At 36.4% G+C, this 22,164-nt stretch overlaps 2 protein-coding genes across 4 annotated transcripts; one reads left to right on the top strand and one right to left on the bottom strand.

Annotated features, from left to right (window-relative positions):
• Positions 1 to 699: 699 nt before the first annotated feature.
• Positions 700 to 17,809, top strand: LOC139839691 (methylmalonate-semialdehyde dehydrogenase [acylating], mitochondrial-like). Of its 3 annotated transcripts, XM_071829823.1 has the most exons (22): positions 700 to 778; positions 1,219 to 1,345; positions 2,930 to 3,484; positions 10,734 to 10,831; positions 12,157 to 12,228; positions 12,313 to 12,474; positions 12,554 to 12,632; positions 12,724 to 12,878; positions 13,020 to 13,083; positions 13,437 to 13,516; positions 13,879 to 13,944; positions 14,638 to 14,688; positions 14,779 to 14,930; positions 15,039 to 15,129; positions 15,353 to 15,433; positions 15,514 to 15,591; positions 15,668 to 15,703; positions 15,811 to 15,854; positions 15,946 to 16,024; positions 16,423 to 16,513; positions 16,590 to 16,968; positions 17,526 to 17,809. In XM_071829823.1, the coding sequence occupies exons 3-22, from the start codon at positions 2,944 to 2,946 to the stop codon at positions 17,542 to 17,544; spliced, it is 2,418 nt and encodes an 805-aa protein (XP_071685924.1). In that variant the 5' UTR covers positions 700 to 778; positions 1,219 to 1,345; positions 2,930 to 2,943; the 3' UTR covers positions 17,545 to 17,809. The 3 variants fall into 3 exon arrangements, with proteins under 3 accessions (XP_071685924.1, XP_071685923.1, XP_071685926.1); XM_071829822.1 differs by lacking the exon at positions 700 to 778 and having other exon boundaries at positions 1,019 to 1,345; XM_071829825.1 differs by lacking the exon at positions 700 to 778 and having other exon boundaries at positions 1,021 to 1,345; positions 16,596 to 16,968.
• A 632-nt stretch (positions 17,810 to 18,441) lies between these two features.
• LOC139845299 (small ribosomal subunit protein uS17-like) lies at positions 18,442 to 20,334 on the bottom strand. Its single transcript, XM_071835558.1, has 6 exons — positions 20,218 to 20,334; positions 20,080 to 20,120; positions 19,885 to 19,985; positions 19,028 to 19,172; positions 18,849 to 18,938; positions 18,442 to 18,744 (listed from the first exon to the last, which is right to left on the bottom strand). Exons 1-6 carry the CDS (start codon positions 20,227 to 20,229, stop codon positions 18,654 to 18,656), a joined length of 480 nt encoding a protein of 159 aa, XP_071691659.1. The 5' UTR covers positions 20,230 to 20,334; the 3' UTR covers positions 18,442 to 18,653.
• Positions 20,335 to 22,164: the final 1,830 nt, after the last annotated feature.

Raw genomic sequence — 22,164 nt, 5'->3', positions numbered from 1 at the left:
TTGTGTACATAACAAAAAAGGTTGTGTACGTATCACTCCCCAAAATTTAAATGTTAAGTGTTGGTTAGATATATGAAATTAATAAAACATTAAATATAATAAAATAATAATCATAATAATAATCTATATAGTCATATAAAGCTCTAAAATGAGGATGTTATCATTAAGCTAATTATTCTTTAATTTTCATAATGATGATGTCATAATTTAATTAAAAATAATAATAGAAAATCTTTTATAAAAGGAAATACTAATCTCTCCTAAATTATAATTTTAATTTTCTAAAAAAATTTAAAAGGCATTTATATTACTAATAATAATTATTATTATTAAAAATATAAATACTTAACTTTGAGGTAACTTTATTATTATTATTATTATTTAGTTTTAATATAATAATTATAATTATAATTATTATATTATTAATATTCAAATATGGATTCTTTTTACGAAATTAATTACGTTACATAAGTATGCGAAAATACATGTTTCTATATATTTGTAAAAACAACGACAAGTTTCTTAGTTAAACGGGTCATTAAAATAAATGAATTCACCATTTACATTCACTTAATACCTAAAACATGTCATTAAATTGTTTCGTTTAAACAAACCCGTGATTTCACGGGTCATTTTACTAGTATATAAATAAATAGTAAATAAATAATAAACAAATAAACAAATAAGAAAAACAGAACTAAGAAAAACAACAGACCCTTCAATTTAACTAGTTTACTTTCATCGATCTCATCAGGTCTATTCAGAGTCCGGTATCCAGGTAATTTTCATTATAAATTGCATCAATTCAATTTTATCATGAAGAAAACCCTAGATTTTTACTATGTTTACAGTTTTATTAATTATTCACGTTGAACATAGAATTATGTATTTTAATCCATCGAAAAAGATTTTTTTTTGTGAGTTTTAAGTGACTGTGAAGTTACAATCATTTTCTATTTACGTAGTTTGAATGATTTATATACATTTAGATTGCGCTATGGTTTATCTGTATGAATCATGTCATAAACAAGTATAACATGTAAGAATTAATGAATTTAGGGTTTAGACGCTCTATATGTCATTTTACTGTTTTAAGTTAGCAGTTTGCTTTACCATGTACCCGAATTAGATCGATTGATGTTGCTTACATATTAAAATGTTACTGTTGTATCATTGATTTAGCAGTAGATTGTTAAACGGTTTATTGCTGTAGTGCAGGAAACTTGGTCGTATAGTGAATTCAAATGTGATTTCGTCTTCGGTAAAAACTTAGATATTGATATCCAGAGGTGATTTGGTAACGTCGGTTTACAAGCCTCGTGATTGTTTTGTGGCATCCGCGACGGTGAGTTTCAATCATCTTAACTATCTTTATGTTGATTGGCTTTTGTGAAACTGGAAAGATGTTTAAAGGAAAAAGAATGGTAAATGTGATTTATCATCTATGTATGCACATTATGAAACTGATGATGTTTAAGATAAGGTAACAAATTACTTAATGAACTATAAAATCAGGAGAATGATATTGTTAATTGCATGTTATATGAGGATTTATGATGTGTGTGAATGGATTGGTATAGTAAAATTCTTGCTTTTGTGATCTTGCTATTGAATTTTCCCGCATCAAATTTTTAGCTTTTGGGCGGGGCCTGATATCCTCACAAGCGTCTCATTTTCAAACCCTACGAGTAGCATATCTTGGAGTGGCCAGGTCTAGGGAAAGGGTCGGAAACGTTCACCTGATAACCCAGTTAACCCAGTTAGACCGCGTACATCTGAGTAAAAGTACTTATCCTCAATTCCTCATCAGGTAGCCTGAACAGACAAAACTTTGTCCGTTTACCCGTTTGAATTTTTTAGTTGTTAGGATCTCAATTTCATTGTTAAAAACAGCATTAATTGTGTTAGGGCTTAATTGTAAGAGAAGGATGTGTTGGCTATAAATACTCCTATTCCCCTTTGTGTTTCTGGTGAGCACTTTTCACTAGCCTTACACAATTGTTCAAGAAAGTTAGTGGAATGGAATTTCAAGTTTATTCTCTCTAGATCTACTTTCTCTCCACCGAACATTACAAACCGAACTAAATCTGACAAGAACGTTCCAAACCGAACATTAGCATAACTGAACCGAACATTCACTTAATATCAAGATGTGATGTAATTCATGGACTATTATGTTACGATCCATACCAATCATATGTATAATGTCCCACATCGGTGGGCATATGCATGTGGTTGGAGCTTTATAAGTCAAGGTGTCCCTCCTCCTTCAAGCTAGCTTTTGGGAGTGAGTTCTACACATGAGCTTATAGCTTGGTCGGGCTCTCCTCCGGCTCCTTTCTTTACTTCTATCTTAGGAACACAGGGTTGGCTTTGGATCTTATCCGGTTCGTCCCAGTAAGATCATATCAATTGGTATCAGAGCTAGCCTCATCTTTCGAGGTGTCCAACGGGGACGTTGGCCCTTTAAGGGTGGGGTATTGTTACGATCCATACCAATCATATGTATAATGTCCCACATCGGTGGGCATATGCATGTGGTTGGAGCTTTATAAGTCAAGGTGTCCCCTCCTCCTTCAAGCTAGCTTTTGGGAGTGAGTTCTACACTTGAGCTTATAGCTTGGTCGGGCTCTCCTCCGGTTCCTTTCTTTCCTTCTATCTTAGGAACCCAGGGTTGGCTTTGGATCTTATCCGGTTCGTCCCAGTAAGATCATATCATGTTATTAACTTTTGGTCAATTTTGTCCCCAATGTTCCATGCAGTGAATTTTTATGGCCTTACTAGGTAATTGACGTTCAAAATATTATTTGATTTTAAGCGCTTACGTACTCGACTATCAAGAACAACTGTTACCTAGTGAAAGCCATCCAACATGTGGGGTGATATAAGCTATTACAGTAATCTCATGAATTTCCCTTTGCTTATGCAGGTACCTGCTCGGTGATGGACGAGTATGCAGTTTCAGATACCCCACAAATGCTTCCACCTCCACCTGGCAGTTTCCTCGATCGTGAAGAACTTATTCAACATGTTGGGGAATTTGGTGTCTCTCAGGGATATGTTGTAACTATTAAACAATCAAAAAAGGAGAAAGTTGTAGTTCTTGGATGCCAAAGAGGAGGTGTTTATAGGAACAGGCGTAAATCGATTGACGACGGGACAGGTGAACTTGTTCGCAAAAGAAAATCTGGTTCCCGGCTTACAAATTGTCCTTTTGAACTAATCGGTAGAAAGGATGATGGTTTTTGGGTACTGTCAGTTAAGAATGGTTCACACAATCACGAACCTTTAACTGATATCAATCAGCATCCATCCGCTCGCCGTTTTACAGAGAATGAGGTATTACTTATTAAGGAGATGACAGATGCTGGCTTAAAACCACGTCAAATTTTAAAGAGACTGAGACAGCATAATCCAGAGCTTTTATCAACTCCAAAGCATGTTTATAATATCAAAACCAAGCTTCGTCAAGGAAATCTCACAGGTGGGGCTTCTCAATTTAAATAATTTAATGTTTACCCTTTTAAAATTTGGCATTAAAGTGTTTTTCTTTATATTATGATCGTCATCTATCATTCGTGTTTGTACTTCTTTAGGAATGTGGGTATATCATCTGTCCTGCTCGTGTTTTGTTCGTTAATTTCAATGGTATCCTTATTAGTTTTGTTGTTATGTTCTTCTTTGTTTTCCCATGTGAGTTGGCTGTTAATATACTAGCTAAGCTGTGCTTCTTTCGAAGCTTGAACAAATAAGTAGTAACAAATGATTTAATATTTGCTGACGATGAAGGCAGTCTGCCCTGGACAAGTTTATCAGTAGTAGATAATTAAGAATTGTTAACAGATACATTTAAGTCTTATAAATCCGGACCTTTAGCTTATATGATCTGAGCTACTGTTAAGGCTAGAACCTGCCTTCTATCAGAGTAGAACCCTAATCGATTAACAATCACAAACGAGCAAGCCGAATAATAAACACAGAATAAAAACAACACGAGAATTATAGTGGTTCGGTTTCTAGGTGAAACCTACATCCACTTTGGAACTAAAGAGTATTATTATTAATTTGGAGGTGATACAAAACATGTACATATGAGAGAGTATTTATAGACAAGGATTAAGACAAACCCTAGTCTAATCAACCTAAGCCCGACCCATTTAAATTAGGGTTGGCCAAACCCTAACTTAACCACCAAGTAAGCCTCTGCCGAAGCCTACATACATTAACAATCTCCCACTTGGAGGCTTCGAATACATCGATCTGCACTCTTGTACTTCTGCTTTGTAAGACTTTGCTCGTTTCTACTCTCTCTAGTTCCTGCCTTCTCTTCAATGTTCCTGAAGGCCAGTTGAAGCTATGCACAGCTTCAACTTATCCAGCGTTACTGGTTTGGTGAACATATCTGCCGGATTCTTTGAACCTGGAATGCTCTCCAGATTAAATGTTCCATTGCTTATCCGTTCTCTGATAAAGTGATACTTCATGCCAATGTGCTTCGTCTTAGCATGATAGACTGGATTCTTTGCTAACTTGATTGCGCTCTCATTATCACAATATAAGACAAATTCTGTCTGTTTGCTGCCCAGTTCTTTCATGAATGTCTTCAACCCAAGGTTTAAAAAAACGGAAACGTGCCTCGAGGCGTTTCCCCTCTGTGAGGCGAGGCGTACGCCTCGAGGCGAACCGAGGCGTACGTTCGAGGCGGAGTTAAAAAAATACATAAAAAAATTAACAGGGGCTGTTAATGTCATTTAATTAAAGTTTTAAGAGTTCATATCTAGTTTGTTCTTGGTATTAAAGTTTGGTAAAAGTTGAGGGGCTATTATTGTTCTTTGATAAAAAATAAATAAATAAATACAACGTACTTAAAATATCTACCAACAACACTAATCTAGAAAGATCACTTGTTTCCTTCTTTTCTCTTTCTTTATTATTATACATATCATCATCATCGTTATCATTATTATGATGATCAAAAAAAGATCATTCTCCTTTTCTCTTCCATTGATATTACGAGTACCAGACAAGTACCTCAAAGAATTAATTAAACTATGTCTGATTTTGGGATGCTTCAATAACCCATGCCTAACGAAATATTCTTCCAAGAACAAAAGCCCCAACTCCGGTCTCCGGATTTTACAGGTTTCAATTTTTTTTCTTCCTATCTTCTCTTTTATTTAATTTTCGTGTTCTCCTTCCTCATCTTTACTCAATTCCGGCAACATCTAAGGTTTCCGACACCGTTAAATGCTGTTTGACCGTCGTTGACTGGCTGTGAACATGAGGCGTACGTTTTTCACTTACCTGTGAGGCGTACCAAAATCGAACCGCCTCTCCCATTTGAGGCGTACGTTTTAATTGGCCTTTGAGCCGGACGTTTCAAAACGGAATATTCGAAAATCGCATGGAGGCGCGCCTCAAGGCGTACGAGGCGACCGTTTTTTTAAACCATGCTTCAACCACACTAGTTCTTTACTGGCTTCAGTCAAGGCCATGTATTCTGCTTCAGTAGTAGATAGAGCCACGCTCTTTTGAAGCCTGGACATCCAACTCACTGCTGTTCCTCCTATAGTGAATACATACCCGGTGGTGCTCTTGAAGGTATTATTGCATCTACCCAAATCTGCATCAGAATAACCCCTGAGAGTAGTATCTCTGCCCTTGAAACATAACCCAACTTTGGGAGTACCCTTTAAATACCGCAGTATCCACTCCACTGCTTCCCAATGTTCTTTCCCCGGAGCTGACATAAAGCGACTAACCATCCCAACTGCATGTGCTATATCAGGTCTTGTACACACCATAGCGTACATTAGACTACCCACTGCGGATGCATAAGGAACCTTAGCCATTTCTACTTTTTCTACTTCAGTTTTAGGAGACTGATGTTTAGAAAGCTTTAGATGACTTCCCAACGGTGTGTTTCTTGGCTTTGTAGACTCACCATTCATTCTGAACTTTTCAAGAACCTTCCGAATATACTTTTCTTGAGATAAAGAAACTGACCCATCTTTATTCCTGCATATACTCATACCGAGAATCTGCTTAGCTGGCCCGAGATCCTTCATTTCAAATTCTCTAGATAATTGCTTCTTCAAATTGCGTATTTCAACCATATCAGAACCTGCAATTAACATATCATCGACATAAAGAAGCAATATAATATAGGAGCTCTTGAACTTCTTCAAATAACAGCAATGATCTGTAGAACTTCTCACGAATCCTGTCTTCTCCATGAAATTATCAAATTTCAAGTACCACTGTCTGGGAGCTTGTTTCAAACCATACAAGCTTCTCTTTAGATTACACACAAGACTCTCCTTTCCTTTGACACGAAACCCCTCTGGTTGAGACATGTAAATGTCTTCTTCAATGTCGCCATGCAGGAAGGCTGTTTTAACATCCAACTGTTCTAAGTGTAAGTTCTCGGTTGCAACCATACTTAGAACCAATCTGATAGTCGTCATCTTCACTACTGGAAAAAAGATTTCAGCATAGTCGACTCCTTTCTTTTGTTGAAATCCTTTGACAACTAATCTGACTTTGTATCGTTTAGAACCATCCGCTTCATCTTTGACTCTGAAAACCCATTTATTCTGTAAGACTCTTTTTCCTGGTGGTAACCTGGTTAACCTCCAAGTTTGATTTTTCAATAAAGATTCCATCTTGCTTTTCATAGCCTGGAACGAATCTTTCACCTTCATTGCCTCAGAATAACTTTCTGGTTCCCCATTTTCTGTCAAAAGAAGATAGTTAACTGTTGGACTAAACCTTTCTGGCTGTCTTGTAACTCGTGTAGATCTCCTGACCCAATTGGACTGGTCAGATTGTGATGGGGGCTGTGGGGTCTGCTCATCATCAGAGTCTGAGCTCCCACTATCTGAAGTCTGCTCGTGATCAGACTCCAAGCTTTCACTGTTAGGAACTCCCACTGGAACTTCAGTTTCACACTCTGGAGTTTCCCTTTCATCTTCTCTAGTTGTCTCTGTGTCAACCTCAAATTCAACTGATTCTTTTTCTTTTGGTGTTGAGTTGAAATCCTTGTACAATTCCGCTTCATTGAATGTGGCATGTTTACTTCTGATAACATGTTTTCCCTTGTTATCCCATAACCTGTAACCCATGTCATCTCCCCCATAACCAATGAACACGTACTTCTTTGCTTTTGCATCAAGTTTGTCACCATCTTTATTAATATCATATGCACTGCACCCAAAGATTTTTAGATGCTCATAACTGATTGCTTTACCTCTCCATTCTTCTTCGGGTATTTTGAAATCAAGCGGAGCTGATGGAGAACGGTTGATCAAATAAGCGGTAGTGCTTACTGCATCAGCCCATAGAGTCTTTGGTAGCCCACAATTAAGTCTCATGCTACGTGCTCTCTCATTTAAAGTGCGATTCATTCTTTCTGCAACTCCGTTTTGTTGTGGAGTACCTGGAACCGTCTTGATCATCCGAATGCCATGATCAGCACAATAGTTAACGAACTCGGTGCTGATGTATTCTCCTCCATTATCCGACTTCAAGCATTTTACCTTCAAATCACAAGATAATTCAACAGCAGATTTCCATTTCTTAAAAGCTTCAAATACATCAGATTTATTTTTAAGAAAGTAAACCCATACCTTGCGTGTTGAATCATCGATGAAAGTAACATAATAGCGTGCTCCTCCCAATAAAGATACAGGAGTAGGCCCGAACACATCCGTGTATACTAGCTCCAACTTCTGAGCCTTTAATGTTCTGCCTGCTTTTGCAAAGGTCACCTTCTTCTTCTTTCCTAGAACACATGACTCGCAAAAGTCCGATTCAACTCTCTTTAGACCAGGAATTTTACCATTAGACACTAGCATTTTCATTCCTTTGTCACTCATGTGACCTAAACGTTGGTGCCACTGACTGGTTAAGCTACGATCATTGGAAACTGTATTTACTTCATTAGCTGGAACTTCTACCATATAAAGAGTGCCTCTCTTCTTACCCTCGGCTATTACTAAGTTCCCCTTTATTACTTTCCACCGACCTTCACCAAATAGCACACTATATCCTTGATCATCAAGCTGTCCAACAGAGATTAGTTTCTTCTTTAGGTCAGGAATAACTCGGACATTTTCCAAGGTCCAATTAGTACCCAAAGAGATCTTCAGCTCTAAGTCTCCAATCCCTGTAATGTCAAGACAATGATCATTAGCCAAACGAACTTTACCAAGATTACCTGTTCGTAGATTCTTCATCAAATGTGGACTTGGAGTAGCATGAAACGATGCTCCTGAATCCATAACCCATGCATCAATTGAATTCTCAATGCAGCAAACAAGGACGTTATCATAATCATCTGTTGCAACTGCAACATTAACTTCCTTTGGCTTTGATGATGTTACTGGCTTAGTGCACTGGTTTCGGAAGTGTCCAGTCTCCTGACAATTCCAACATTTAATATCATTCCTCGTTCTCGACACACTCCTCCTTGACTTTGACCTGCCCCTGGTGGTGTTACTTCTGCCTTTTCTCCTACCCCTCTCTTCTGTGCTCAACAAGTTTCCTGATGGTTCTCCTGAACTCTTTCTTCTTATATCTTCTCCAAGAATAAAATCACGAATGCTCTCAAACTTTAGCTTTGAGGACTCTTTGGATCCACTGATAGCTGTGACTGAACCTGACCAGCTTTCAGGTAACGAAGATAATAATAGAAGAGCTTTGACTTCGTCATCGAACTTGATATCAACTGACAGTAACCGAGAGATAATATTGTTGAAGTTATTAACATGATTTGTTACTGAAGCACCTTCTTTCAACCTGGTGTTTACCAACTGTCTGATCAAAAACACCTTGTTAGAAGCAGACGGCTTCTCATACATATTTGCTAAGGTCTTCATCAAACCATGTGTCGTGGTTTCGTTCACAATATTAAAGGCAACACTTTTTGTCAACGTGAGTCTGACAACTGCTAGGGCTTTCCTGTCAAGTGTTTTCCACTCGTCGTCTTTCATTCCTTCTGGTTTATTCTCATTCAAGGCATCGATCAGATCCTTCTGACATACAAATCTTCAACCTGCATTTTCCACCACCCAAAATCTTGCCCATCAAACTTGTCAATTTTAATCCTTCCTTCTTCAGCCATTTAGCTAGCTTTATCAGATCTGGAACAGCAGCAAAAAAAAAAACACCTGTTATTGGGCTGTAATTAACGGCAACAGAGGCTCCTAGGCTGCTATCTGTTGGTGTTTATCAGCTGTGAAGAAGGTGACGACTGCACCTTAATTGTAACAGCAACAGATCCTAACAGCAGCAGCTGTTAATGAAGCTGTTAATGACGGCTGACCTTGATTAAAAAAAAAGAGGCAGCAGTAGTAGACTTGTAACAGCAACAGCAGATCTGTAATCTGCTTAATCGAACAACAGCAACAATTGGAGAAGGTGACGGCTGCACCTTGATTGCGACTGTAGCAGCTGTTGGTGACGGCTAGGGTTAAACATGAGCTCTAGATACCAGTTGTTAAGGCTAAAACCTGCCTTCTATCAGAGTAGAACCCTAATCGATTAACAATCACAAACGAGCAAGCCGAATAATAAACACAGAATAAAAACAACACGAGAATTATAGTGGTTCGGTTTCTAGGTGAAACCTACATCCACTTTGGAACTAGAGAGTATTATTATTAATTTGAAGGTGATACAAAACATGTACATATGAGAGAGTATTTATAGACAAGGATTAAGACAAACCCTAGTCTAATCAACCTAAGCCCGGCCCATTTAAATTAGGGTTGGCCAAACCCTAACTTAACCACCAAGTAAGCCTCTGCCGAAGCCTACATACATTAACAGCTACTTATCAATTATTACATCACTGGTTGCATCTCACTTCAGCTCCACCGAAACAACTAAACGCATTGCAAAGTGAAATTTTCCTTCCTGTCACCATTTGTTACATTTATTTGTGTAATTTTAGATGTTGAGCATTCTCCAAAACCACTCCCGAATCCTGTTAGTTTTGTATTGTGCGAATTAGCTTGTTGCACCATCACCAGTTACTTGCCACAGTTAGAACTGATAATTGACCGTCCATACAGTGACATAGAGTAACAAATTAGGACGTGTATAAAGTATCTATCTTACAAGTTGTGGCACTTTAGCACCGATTTCCAACCTATCCAAAGATTATTTGTAATTTTACAGTGCCAGATACTTATGTTTTCATTTGGATTTTTGTTTTTGATACAAGTTTTGCTTGTACATTGTGTCCATAAATGCTTGTTACTGTACTAATAATTTGTCTAGCACCTTTTTTTATGTATTCTGCATTTCCCTCTTGCATACATAAAAGCTAGGGGTGACTTCCAACATTTAATCTAAGGGATGATACAATAAAAAAAGAAAAAAAACTGATAACAGTGTTTGGTATTCAAGAAGGCTTAGGTTAAAACGATCAGATTAATCCAAGTAGGAATTTGTATAGAGAAAAAAAAGTATGAAATATCAGCAGGAAACGGGATTACAATATATATTTATTGATGGAAGTTGCTTTATATTTTCCATTCCCTTTGAGTGGTAACTTTATCAACATGCACATTATGTCACTGCTTTATCTAACCACTTGAAGGAACCTGTTCTTAATGAAAATAGGATACCAGTCGAGGTTTGTCTTTTTATTACTCTAGACAGTTACCAAGGCTTGATATTACAATTATCTTGTTAGTCTCTCACTATTATTCTGCTTTCATGCTCAGTTAGAAGATATAAAACATTGAGACCTCAGACAACAGCTCAAGGACACTCTAATTCGTCAACAACGTCAGAACCATCTTGGAGACAGCGTTATCCTCCTGTAAGAGTTCATGATTCATACAAAGTTCAATGCAAGTATGCTGTTTACATGAATACTAAGACACTCACATTTGAAACACAAGTTAGCTCAGTGGTTGGGCCCCTCAGTTCCTTGCAAGAGGTCTTGGGTTTGAATCCGGCTTAGGTTGGATTTTGTGGTGGCGACAGCCATGTTGGGCTACGTACATTAGGGCATAGAACAGAACAATGGTTCAATTCATTCAACAAGATCCGTTCGGATCAGACCAGGGGTCGGAATACTCGCCCTCCCGGGTAACCCGAATAGGGAAAAACCTTCTAACTCATTCTTTACACAAGATAGCCCAGTGGTTGGGCTCTGATATCCTTGTAAGAGGTCTCAGGTTCGAATCTTGTAGAGAAGGGTTGGAAACAGTTAAGGAGTAACCATGCTGGGTTGCGTACACCAGAGTATGGGATTGGATTACTTGCCCTCCCGTGTAACCTGAACATGGGAAACCTTAGAAACTTTTTTTTTTTTTTTCACATCTGAAACACAACATACATACGCAAAAATTGTTGATAGATTTTATATCCCTTACTGTTACATGTTCCGCTTAGAAAAAGGGCTGAGCCCATTTAGTGTGGATGGAAGAATTATGTATCACTCGAGAGCTGAGTGTGCGTTTGAACGAGATATGAGAGATTTGGGCTCTTAGCGAGGAAGGCAAGAAAAGTATTCATAAGCATGTTAGAAACGTTTGTGCTGTTTACCTTTAGATATGAGTGGTGCTATTGTTCTATAGCCTTCTTTATTGTTTGCTTATGCTTATTGGCATGCAAGCTGTGATGTACTATATCAGCATAGGAGGGCTAGTTTATCGCTGTTCATGCTCTTATTCTATGGGGTTGTGGTGGTGTCATAGGTTCATAGCTACCAGTTCACTATAGGCTTATAGTACTATTTACTGTTTCCATTACCCTTGAATTCTGTTGCTTTCAGTATGTATTTTAATATGTTTAGAGTAATTAGAGTAATTGTATAGTCAGACATTCTTAATGGTTTTTGGGAGCATGAATTAAAGCGTCCCCCGACTAGTTGGGATTATAAAGCTGTCTAACTAATCCCCGATTTGGCCGATTTATCCGGTCAAAGTTGGATTTAATAGTTCAAAATCGGATTTAATTGGTTAAAATCGAACAAAGTAGGTCAAAGTTAAAGTAGGTCGACGTCCGACTAGTTTCTGATTAGTCCCTACAAGGTTCCGACCACTAATGACTTTTACAACTTTGTCCAGGAGGGTAGGACAGTTTTATTAAATGTCATATCTAATTTTCCAATACATGAGTTGGTTATTTACTTTTCAGCGGGTACCAAATTTTATTGGTGGTATGTTCATAGACTCACAATCAAGAACGTCTATCGATGTGTTAAATCCTGTAAGTTTACAAATTAAAAGTTTTCTTCCTTTTAATTTCAATATGATTGTGATTGTGATTCACCAAATAAATCATCTATCGTAGGCAACCCAACAAGTTGTATCTCAAGTTCCTCTAACCACTGGCGAAGAGTTCAGGGCAGCAGTATTTGCAGCTAAATGCTCTCTTCCATCATGGCGGAACACTCCTGTCATGACACGTCAGCGTATCATGTTCAAGTTTCAGGAACTTATTCGTCGAGACATTGTATGCGTCTTAATTCATTTACATCTCCATGTGCTCATCATCAGAATTTTTATTAATGTAAGTCTTCATTGTTATGTAGGATAAGATTGCTCAAAACATAACTTCAGAGCAGGGAAAAACGTTAAAGGATGCACGCAATGAAATGCTTCGTGGAATGGGTGAGGATCGTTTGTTTCGAAATTTCATTTATGTTAATGTAATTATAATTGATTAAACTTAACACTTATGATAAGTTGTATTTTGTTGTAGAGGTGGTTGAACTTGCATGTGGGATGACAAACCTCCAAATGGGGGATTTTGTTTCAAATATACGAAGTGGAGTTGATAGCTACAGCCTGAGGGAACCACTTGGTGTTTGTGCCGGAATATGCCCTTCTAACTTTCCAGCATTGGTTCCTTTATTGGTAAAAGACTGTATACGTATTATTTTATTTTATATATACACTTATACGTATATATGGTGCTTAAACTTATTTTGCATTTTTATGCCCTGTAAAACTAGATATCTATTTATATTTACTCTAGTTCCATGTGATGTAATGCAGATGTTTCCAATTGCAGTGGCATGTGGTAATACATTTATCCTTAAGCCATCGGAGAAAGATCCAGGTAGGATTTTTCCACCCTGCTTCTGAAATGTACAATTTCGTTAAACATGTATTTATAAGATTTATTTCTTCTAGTAGCAAGTTTTATTATTTGATAGTAGCTTCTGTATGATGGCTAATCTGCATGCTTAAGCATGCTCTTTTTTACGTTTCTGAATGTATTTGAAGCACCTGGATCATATATGAGTTACGTTATTTAATGCATTGTTGATGTGGGTCACCTAGCCTTTGAAACTTGACCACTTTCTCAAATTATATAGCTCTATAAGTTGGCAAATGTACTTTTGCGATTTTTTTTCCTTATAGATACAACCTTCTCCAGATGATATAAACCCCTCCAAAATCATTACGCAGGGGCTTGCATGATACTTGCAGAATTAGCAATGGAGGCTGGCTTGCCCAACGGTGTACTAAATATAGTTCATGGAACCAACGTAAGTATACTTGGATATTGATACTAATAACATGGGTTTTCCAAATCCTCAACTTTGAAGGGGTTACATTAAATCATGTGGGCTCCATTTTAGCATTTCCTATCTGAGTTAAAGTCAAAGATTGACTACACCCCAACTTGAAATTAAAAAATCTAAAAAATCATTCCATTTTTTGAACCTATACCCATTACCCAACGCATTTCAACGGAATCACCATGTTATACTAGTTATTAACAAATTAACAATTTGTAGTATTTGCTTCTAGCCTTCTAAGCACACTCAGATGTCTTAGTAGTTCTAGTTTTGAAAATGAATTGATTGAATTGTTCCGTGATCAAATTGTTACGTTCTTGATCGGCCAGGATATTGTGAATGCCATCTGTGATGACGATGATATCAAAGCTATAACATTTGTTGGTCCAGATTCTGTAAGTTTCATTTACTCTATGAAATTCTTCAGATGTTTATGGATAACAGTATACTGTATATAGTTATCTTTTGTCTGTACTTCAATAGTTATCCATAATATATACTATGAATGATGTTAAAAGCTTTCTATTACCGAAGTTTTAAACTTCACTTTCAGGTTGTAACTTGTAAGTCTTAGTGATAATATAAAGTAATAATATATCTACACGACTTCCTTTAGTAACATGCAACTTTTATCAGGTTCTCCTGATATGTATACCTGGTTGGTTTTGACGTTGAATTAGGTTAGTCGCTGTTGTAACTAAGTTGCTTGGTTAAATCCCAATGATTTGGAGAAGATAAAAAGTGTCGAGTTTTCTTTGCTAATTTGTTACCCCGGTTGAATGTTTACATAAGTTTATGAAATGAAGATACATCGAAACTCGTTTACGTAGCTGCGTTGAGTTACATTGGTGTTTGTCCTCATTAAAACTTTACATTAGTTTAGGGTATATTTAACACACGGTGCAACCAAAACATAATCACTGTTCTATACGTGTTTCATAATATAGTCTTTTCTTTACCTTGTACTTGCTTTTATACATTTGAATTTAGTTAATGAGTTTATTCCAAACCTCAAAAAGTAGGAAAAAAAAAGTCCAGTCTATATTTGGTTGTGGAGGTAGTTTCTAATTTATTTCATTTTTCTTTAGTCTGGATCACATATTCATGCAAGAGCATCTTCCAATGGCAAACGTGTACAGGTATCATACTTATCTCCCTTCCCTTGCTATGCAACACACTTATGTGAAATCGTTACTGTTCTTAATTTGACTTCTCTGTACTTCTTTCAGTCAAATATAGGTGCAAAAAACCATGCCATTGTCATGCCTGACGCAAATATGGGTGCTACTTTGGATGCGCTTGCTGCTGCCGGTTTCGGTGCTGCCGGACAAAGGTGTACAGCATTGAGTAGTGTTGTATTTGTCGGAGCTGCAAGATCATGGTATCAACTCATATCCTGGAGTATCAACTGATATGTGTTTCATGATTAGAATTATGTTAACTGGAGTTTGCACTTAAAAAAGGGTTCCTGAATTGTTCTCTGCTGCAGGGAGGAAAAATTAGTGGATCGTGCAAAAGCACTTAAAGTAAACGTTGGAACTGATGCTGATACGGATCTTGGCCCGGTTATTAACAAAACGGTGCACACATCAATCCTTTTTTGACGATTTGTTTTGTGTTTTTTACTTTGTAAAACTAAGAAATCAATTTCGGACCCAGGTGGCAGTTTAGCTTTCTCTCAAAGCTTTTATTTATTAGTCATTCTGTCTTCTGTGTGTCAAGTAGCTGCCACGATTCCAGATCACCTTTTAGTGTTTTCGTAGAAAGTTGTTTCCCCTTATCTGATGTATTTCTAATTAACAGGCAAAAGAAAAGGTAAACAGATTAATCCAAACGGGTATCGATGCTGGTGCTAGGTTAATTCTTGATGGAAGGCACATTGAGGTGGGTATATCATTAACTAGTACATAGTAATCAATGTCCCATTTGTGCTATGCTAATGAAAATTTGGTGTGCCAACATAGGTTCCAAAATATGAGATGGGAAATTTTGTCGGCCCCACTATCTTATCTGATGTTACAGATGGTATGCTGTGTTACAAGGTACCATATCTTAATTTTCTTTGGGTTCTCGGATAGAAGATATCGTGATCCTAATATAACTATTTTGTGTGCTCAGGAGGAGATTACTGGCCCAGTTCTTCTCTGTATGCAGGTTGGCTTACTCTCACCACTGTCATATATATATATAGATAGTATTGCTGGTTACATTAATTTAATTGTAGTTGACATCTCAACACCAATGTTCCCTCGTATTTTCAGGCTGAAAGCTTAGAGCAAGCCATAAGTATTATCAACAGAAATCGGTAATTTTCGAGAACCTCACACAATCCTTATCTTCTGAAAGGATTAAGGCCTTCTGTTTTGTCCCATCTCCTAAGTTTGCTTCTGGATCAGGTATGGCTTTGGGGCATCAATATTCACTAAGAATGGTGCGTCAGCAAGGAAATTTCAAACTGACATAGAAGCTGGCCAGGTATTGTAGGCTTGTAGTGTGTGTTACCAAATAATGATTAATTGATTATAATGCATAAGTAGATACAATATATGTTAATAGACAGAATATCAACAATTATTCATTATCCATATGGTTTATTGCATAATGTAAATAATGATCGTAATAGGTAGGCTTCAATTTAGCCTTTTCATCTATATTATACAAGGAATATAGGCAGAGCTTAAACCCCTGTGTGTCTTGTCTATGATGACACTCAACAGTCCCCTGTGCATATCTGAATTCAGACATGTCAAATATCATCTTATTGATTTTTATGTTTACCTTCTTTCTATAATGTATTTATTATTATATTATATTTAATTTAATTTAATATTTAGTTAATTTAATATCCTTGACTTAAGCTTAAAATGCCACAGGTTGGTGTAAACGTCCCTGTTCCTGCCCCACTTCCGTTCTTCTCTTTTACTGGGACAGAAGCATCCTTTTCAGGAGATCTAAACTTCCATGGTGTTTTTTTTTTTTTTTTTTTGGTTTCTTCTCAAATTTATAAAAATATCTTCAAATCTAAGTTAGTTTATACAAGTTTCAGGGAAGTCGGGGGTAAACTTTTACACACAGATTAAGACGGTGAATCAACAATGGAAAGACTTCAGGAATAACGACGAAATACCCCTTGAAATGCCTCCTACCAATTTTCAGAGTACTGATGGAACGTCATTATTACTACCAACCCATAATTTTCCCGATACAGATGATGGGGGACACCTGGCGTCCCCGTCAGATAATCTTCAATGTGATAATGGACCGTCCTTCACTATACCACATAAGGACTTTCAGACTAATGAAGCCGTGTCTCTAGGCTTGCAACTGAGAGATTTTCAGAATAGTGATGGAGTTTCTCCTTCATTGCTCATGTCGGACGGATCACAGGACCCAAAGTTCTTGAGCCATTTTCTTAATTGGTAACTCCTCTTTTTTTATTTTGACTGAGTATTGCAAAAAGAAAATTTGATGCAGTCTTACTAAAATCGGTTGTAGTTTATAAATGTAAAATTGTGCTTTGCAAACAAAGTACGAGAGTTTCTACGAAGTGCAACCCTTATAGCATAACTGTTATGCATAGAGGTGGCATAATGGACGGGTAGGGTAGTAGGTCAAAATGGGTAACTTTAGTTATGGTCAACATGGGTGACAAGTTGCAATAACCTGCCAGATTAAGATTGTTCATATAAAAATTGTTAGGTAGTTCTATCATCTATGCATTTACTAGTTTACCCAGTACATTCATAGTATTACTCAAATCGACCCATTCACTCATAAATGAGTCAATATTGCCACCTGTAGTGGTTACTCCCTGACAAGTCCTTATATCTGAAATATAATAAAAGGGACGTCTAATAGTATTGGACAAAGGATTGGTAGCAAGCATCCTATATGCATGTTGAAAGTACTGACTGTCAAATATAATGTACACTTGACTGATCATGATACAATTATGTAAACGTTTGTTTGATTTCAGGACCCGAAACGCACAATAAAATTCAGGTTGTCAATGAAGCGGGCGGAAGCTGTTCGAATCGGGAGCAGCATCAACATTTGAGTATTGAATTGTGTAAAGCTGTATTTGGGTATTATTCACATGTGAATTAAAATCACGAGGTTCATGAATGTATTTCGACCCTTGTGCTTAGTTGATTGTTATATATTAGTAGTAACATTGAACAAGGTTGAGTCAGGTTATATACTAACTGAGGTATCTGATATATGAGATTCTTGCTTCTAAATGAAGGATTGAACTTCGATGGTGGTTCTTCCTTGTTAAAATGGTCATGGTTCTTCCTCTTCAATATTATAGCTATTATTATTATTTGCGTAAAAAGAAATGGGAGACAATTTCAGTAAATTCTGATGTCGGACGTTAACAAGATCCATAGTTGATGACGACATGCAACTCGAAAGGAACACAACTTATTTGTCCAATGTGCCAGCCATGACAACTCCTAGAAGTTAAAAGGGGGCTGTTGGTATACATTTTGGTAGGGGGACTAAACCACTCACGCGTTCATCTCTCGAAGTTGCACCTCCTCTAAATCTCCAACTACTGCCTTGAAGGAAACCCGAACCAATTCGAGGGCATGACCGGTAAAAACCCCCCTCCCTGCTGCTTCCGCACTAAGCAAAAGGCGACATGGGTGGATACTTCATGTCAGAAATAACATTGAGTACAATGTTACGGCCCAAAAGTCGAACTCCTAACCTCTTGCTAAGTGAGACAAGCCAATACCAGTTGAACTACAACTCAATGTTGTATACATTTTGGTATACATGGTATTTTCTAAAAAAACTCAGTTGAAAAATTCAAGCGTGCTTTAATTACCAGTTAAAGCAATTACTTACGCATAGCTTTGATGTGAATTTCAATGGGATGTTAGCCATCAAAATAAAATAGAAAACCATGACATATCAAAATCTGATTTAATACGGAGTAATCATTATCATAACTGTAAACAAGAGTAAATAGCAGAACAAACAATTACGGCTACAAAAACATTAAACAAAGTCCATAATCAAAACCACATTACACCCAATCAGCAAATCAGATTGAACTGTATTCCGAGAAGCTAACAAGCTAAAGAAGATAAGCTTCTTATATGCCCGTAAATGCCTTCTTTCCACCACCAGAAGATCCAGCTGGAATAACCTTCAACACGTTGAACCTCACCGTCTTGGACAAGGGTCTAAACAAACAAATACCATTTTTCAATATCAACAAAACAAATTCACAAGATGATTAAAATACGTCGAAAGTAGACCAGAAGAGAGAAACTCAGGATTAACAAACCTGCATTGTCCAACAGTCACATGATCCCCCTCTTTCACACGAAAACATGGTGAGATGTGAGCTGGAATGTTCGAATGCCTCTTCTCATACCTATGCATAAAAAGAAAGCGGAAATATAATGAGAACTAAAAATGCTATAATATTTTAAAATATTGTCAGAAAAGGGTATAAAATTGTACCTTTGATACTTCTTAACGTAATGGAGGTAATCCCTACGAACGATAATGGTTCTCATCATCTTGGCACTGTGGCATGTACCAGCAAGAATACGTCCTCTGATTGAAACATCACCAGTGAAAGGGCATTTCTTGTCGATATAGGTTCCTATTTATAACAAAGTACCATATTAAGATTAAAGATCAGTATCAGTAACTATATTACAAAGAAACATGTTAAATTTTGAACCTCTATACAAATGTAACAAAACTTGTAATAGAAATAATGCAAAAATTACTTATCTCCCTTGATAAATTTTGAGAATTCAGCAATTTATTATTCAGAAATCAGATAAGAAGCTAAAAACTCTTACGATTGCTCTATAGTTAATTCAAGATAAAACTTTGAATACTCAAATAGTTTATAAATAAACCAGGTAGATTATTATTCACATAATTAACAGTCTAAAAGCAGTAACGAAGATGGACTGCGCTCAATTTATTGACAAAATTAAAATAAACTTAATTTGTCAAATCTTAGAGAGCTACACCCAAAATACTTCATGTTAAACTAAATCCAAACGAAATAACAAATTAGACTTGGAATAAACAGCTTCTTTTGTTACATGTATTCATATTATCAATTACCAATACACTAATAACTGACATCAAATAAACAGCTTCAACATCATACAATTATTGTAGACGAAATAACAGATTAAACTTAGAATAAACAGCTTCATTTGTTATATGTATTCACATCATCAAAACACTAAAAACTGACATCAAATAAACAGCTTCAACATCATACAATTAAATTACACGAAATAACAAATTAGACTTAGAATGAAATTAAAATTAAAATGTAATAAAAACGGTACCATCAATTGCCTCTCGTGGTGTCTTAAAACCAAGACCAACACTCTTCCAGAACCTGTTTCCACCTTTTCCAGGTCTCTTCCCCTTTCCACTTTTCTTTGAGCTAACACAATACAATACAATTGCAATACAATCAATATATACAATACAAACTTTTTACTAAAATAATTTATTTATAAATGATAGTAGTTTCTTACCATAGAAACACCTTAGGCTGCTTCAAAAAAGCCTTCTCGGTCTATCAATATAAAAAAACAAAATGTTAAGATCTATACGTACGAATAGATGGATAAACATACAGGTGAAAGATTATAGTTTAATTAAGTCATTTAAACCTGCTCGGCCATTGTTGAAGAGATTCGAGGTATTCAGTTGCGGAGGCACACAATGAGGAAGGTATATGATGCAACAAAGGAGAAAGAAAACCCTAGTTTTGCCAAATTTATTTCACGAGGTTTAATTGGGTTTATTATTGGCTTTTTACCGAATAAAAAGGTCTGCATCTTGGGCTGCTATGAATAATTTTGGGCTTTTATGATCAATTTTTTCTTTATTTTCTGTTTTGAACGACAAACACATATACATCCATTTTTTCACAACTACACTCGAACTCATAACTTGAACTCATAACTTTAAAGTTAATGAGATTTCATGATACAGTTTGGCCAAAACTTGGAAAACCCTTTGGTAATGAATTTTACAAGATTGAGCATGCTGAAGAAGCTTGGAGGGAGTTATTAGTCAACCTTCTCAAAGGGTAAACAGAGGCGGAACTTCTATGACAAAAGGGGTAGGGATGACATCAGGCCGAGTTTTGATGGGGTATAGGTAATCTTATTCCCGAACCCGATTAAGAAACCTTCTCAAACCCGGACATATACCCGGTAGGTCCCTTTCAGGGGCTGAACTTGAAGTTTGTGAGTGGGAGGGCCAAAATAGTGAATATTTCTTTACGAAATAGAAAATTTATACCAAGTATATATATCCAAGTTCCAATGAAGCCGAGCACTATTGTAACTTGTTTATAATATCAACTTACATTTAAGAAACGAATATAAAGAATTGATGTACTAATTTGCCTTAGACTTACCTTGCCACCAACTATACTTTTAGTTATAAACTACAATTATTATTATTATTATTATTGCAATAAACAAAACAACTGAATCAATCTCAAAACACATCGACTGACATTATAAGGCAAGTTAATAAGAAGACTAATGCAATAAGTCAAAAAGAAAGTGATGATTTGGGAATATGGGAAGAAGGGCATGAAGAAAGTAGTAGTGGACAATACATAAATTTAGGCAAAGAGAAAGCACGATGATTGAATTTTTCAAAAGAGCTGCTGCATTTTTTTGAGTTCAGTTCCTTTTTTACACCACAACAACAAAAAATACTAGTACTTGTCCAAAAATTTAGGGTGGCCATGGCCCTCTTTGGTCTACATGTAGTTCCGCCTTTGATCCCTTTTTACTTACAAACTGTCGAGTTATCGGGTTTTTTACGGGTAAACGGGGATCTCCATTTACTTACTAGGTAACGGGTTAACGAATTACCCCGCGGGTATCGAATATCGAAAAAGGAAGATAACATAAACATGTTATTAGTTATTACCATTGATTTAAAAAAACCGGGTTACTCGCCGATTAATCCCGAATTACTCGCTTTTAAGTGCAGCCCATTCCGATTTTTCAAAATCCGTTTAATTATTCGGTTAGCGTCGATTGATGTGTCAAAATCGAATTTGGTAACCAAAGTCGGTCAAAGTCAAAATTGGTCAACATTTTAACATGAATTTAAGCCAGAAACTTTAAAATTTTTGAACAAAATTAACAATTTTAGACAGTTACATTAAAGTTTATGTTTATGGTTTCTTCTATTATACATATAATTTTTGAAGTTTAATACTTACATGTATAAAGTATAATTCGATTAAACCCCGATTAATCTCCAAATTGCCGATTACTCTTTTCAAAACTCGGCTGATTAATTCCTGAATAGCGAATTTTGAAACCTTGTTATCACTATTACAATCTTAATATGGTGCAATTAACATATTATAAAATTTGCATGCATGACTCTGATTTTAAATTTGACAAATTCCATACTAAACAGTAAACGCCACATTAGTTAATTACTTCTTACTAAACATCGTCAGTTATGAATAAACAAATTATGGAGATGGGGTCAATTACTATAGATGTTGTCACATCATATGGTATTTTCGTTATTACATTCCAATAACCACTCATCCTCTAGAACTTTCCTCTCTTGATCAG

Source organism: Rutidosis leptorrhynchoides, chromosome 4 (genome assembly GCF_046630445.1).
Source record: "Rutidosis leptorrhynchoides isolate AG116_Rl617_1_P2 chromosome 4, CSIRO_AGI_Rlap_v1, whole genome shotgun sequence".
Classification (NCBI taxonomy): domain Eukaryota; kingdom Viridiplantae; phylum Streptophyta; class Magnoliopsida; order Asterales; family Asteraceae; genus Rutidosis; species Rutidosis leptorrhynchoides.
The sequence above is the reverse complement of the archived record's forward strand: the minus strand, read 5'-3'. Positions and strand labels throughout refer to the sequence as shown.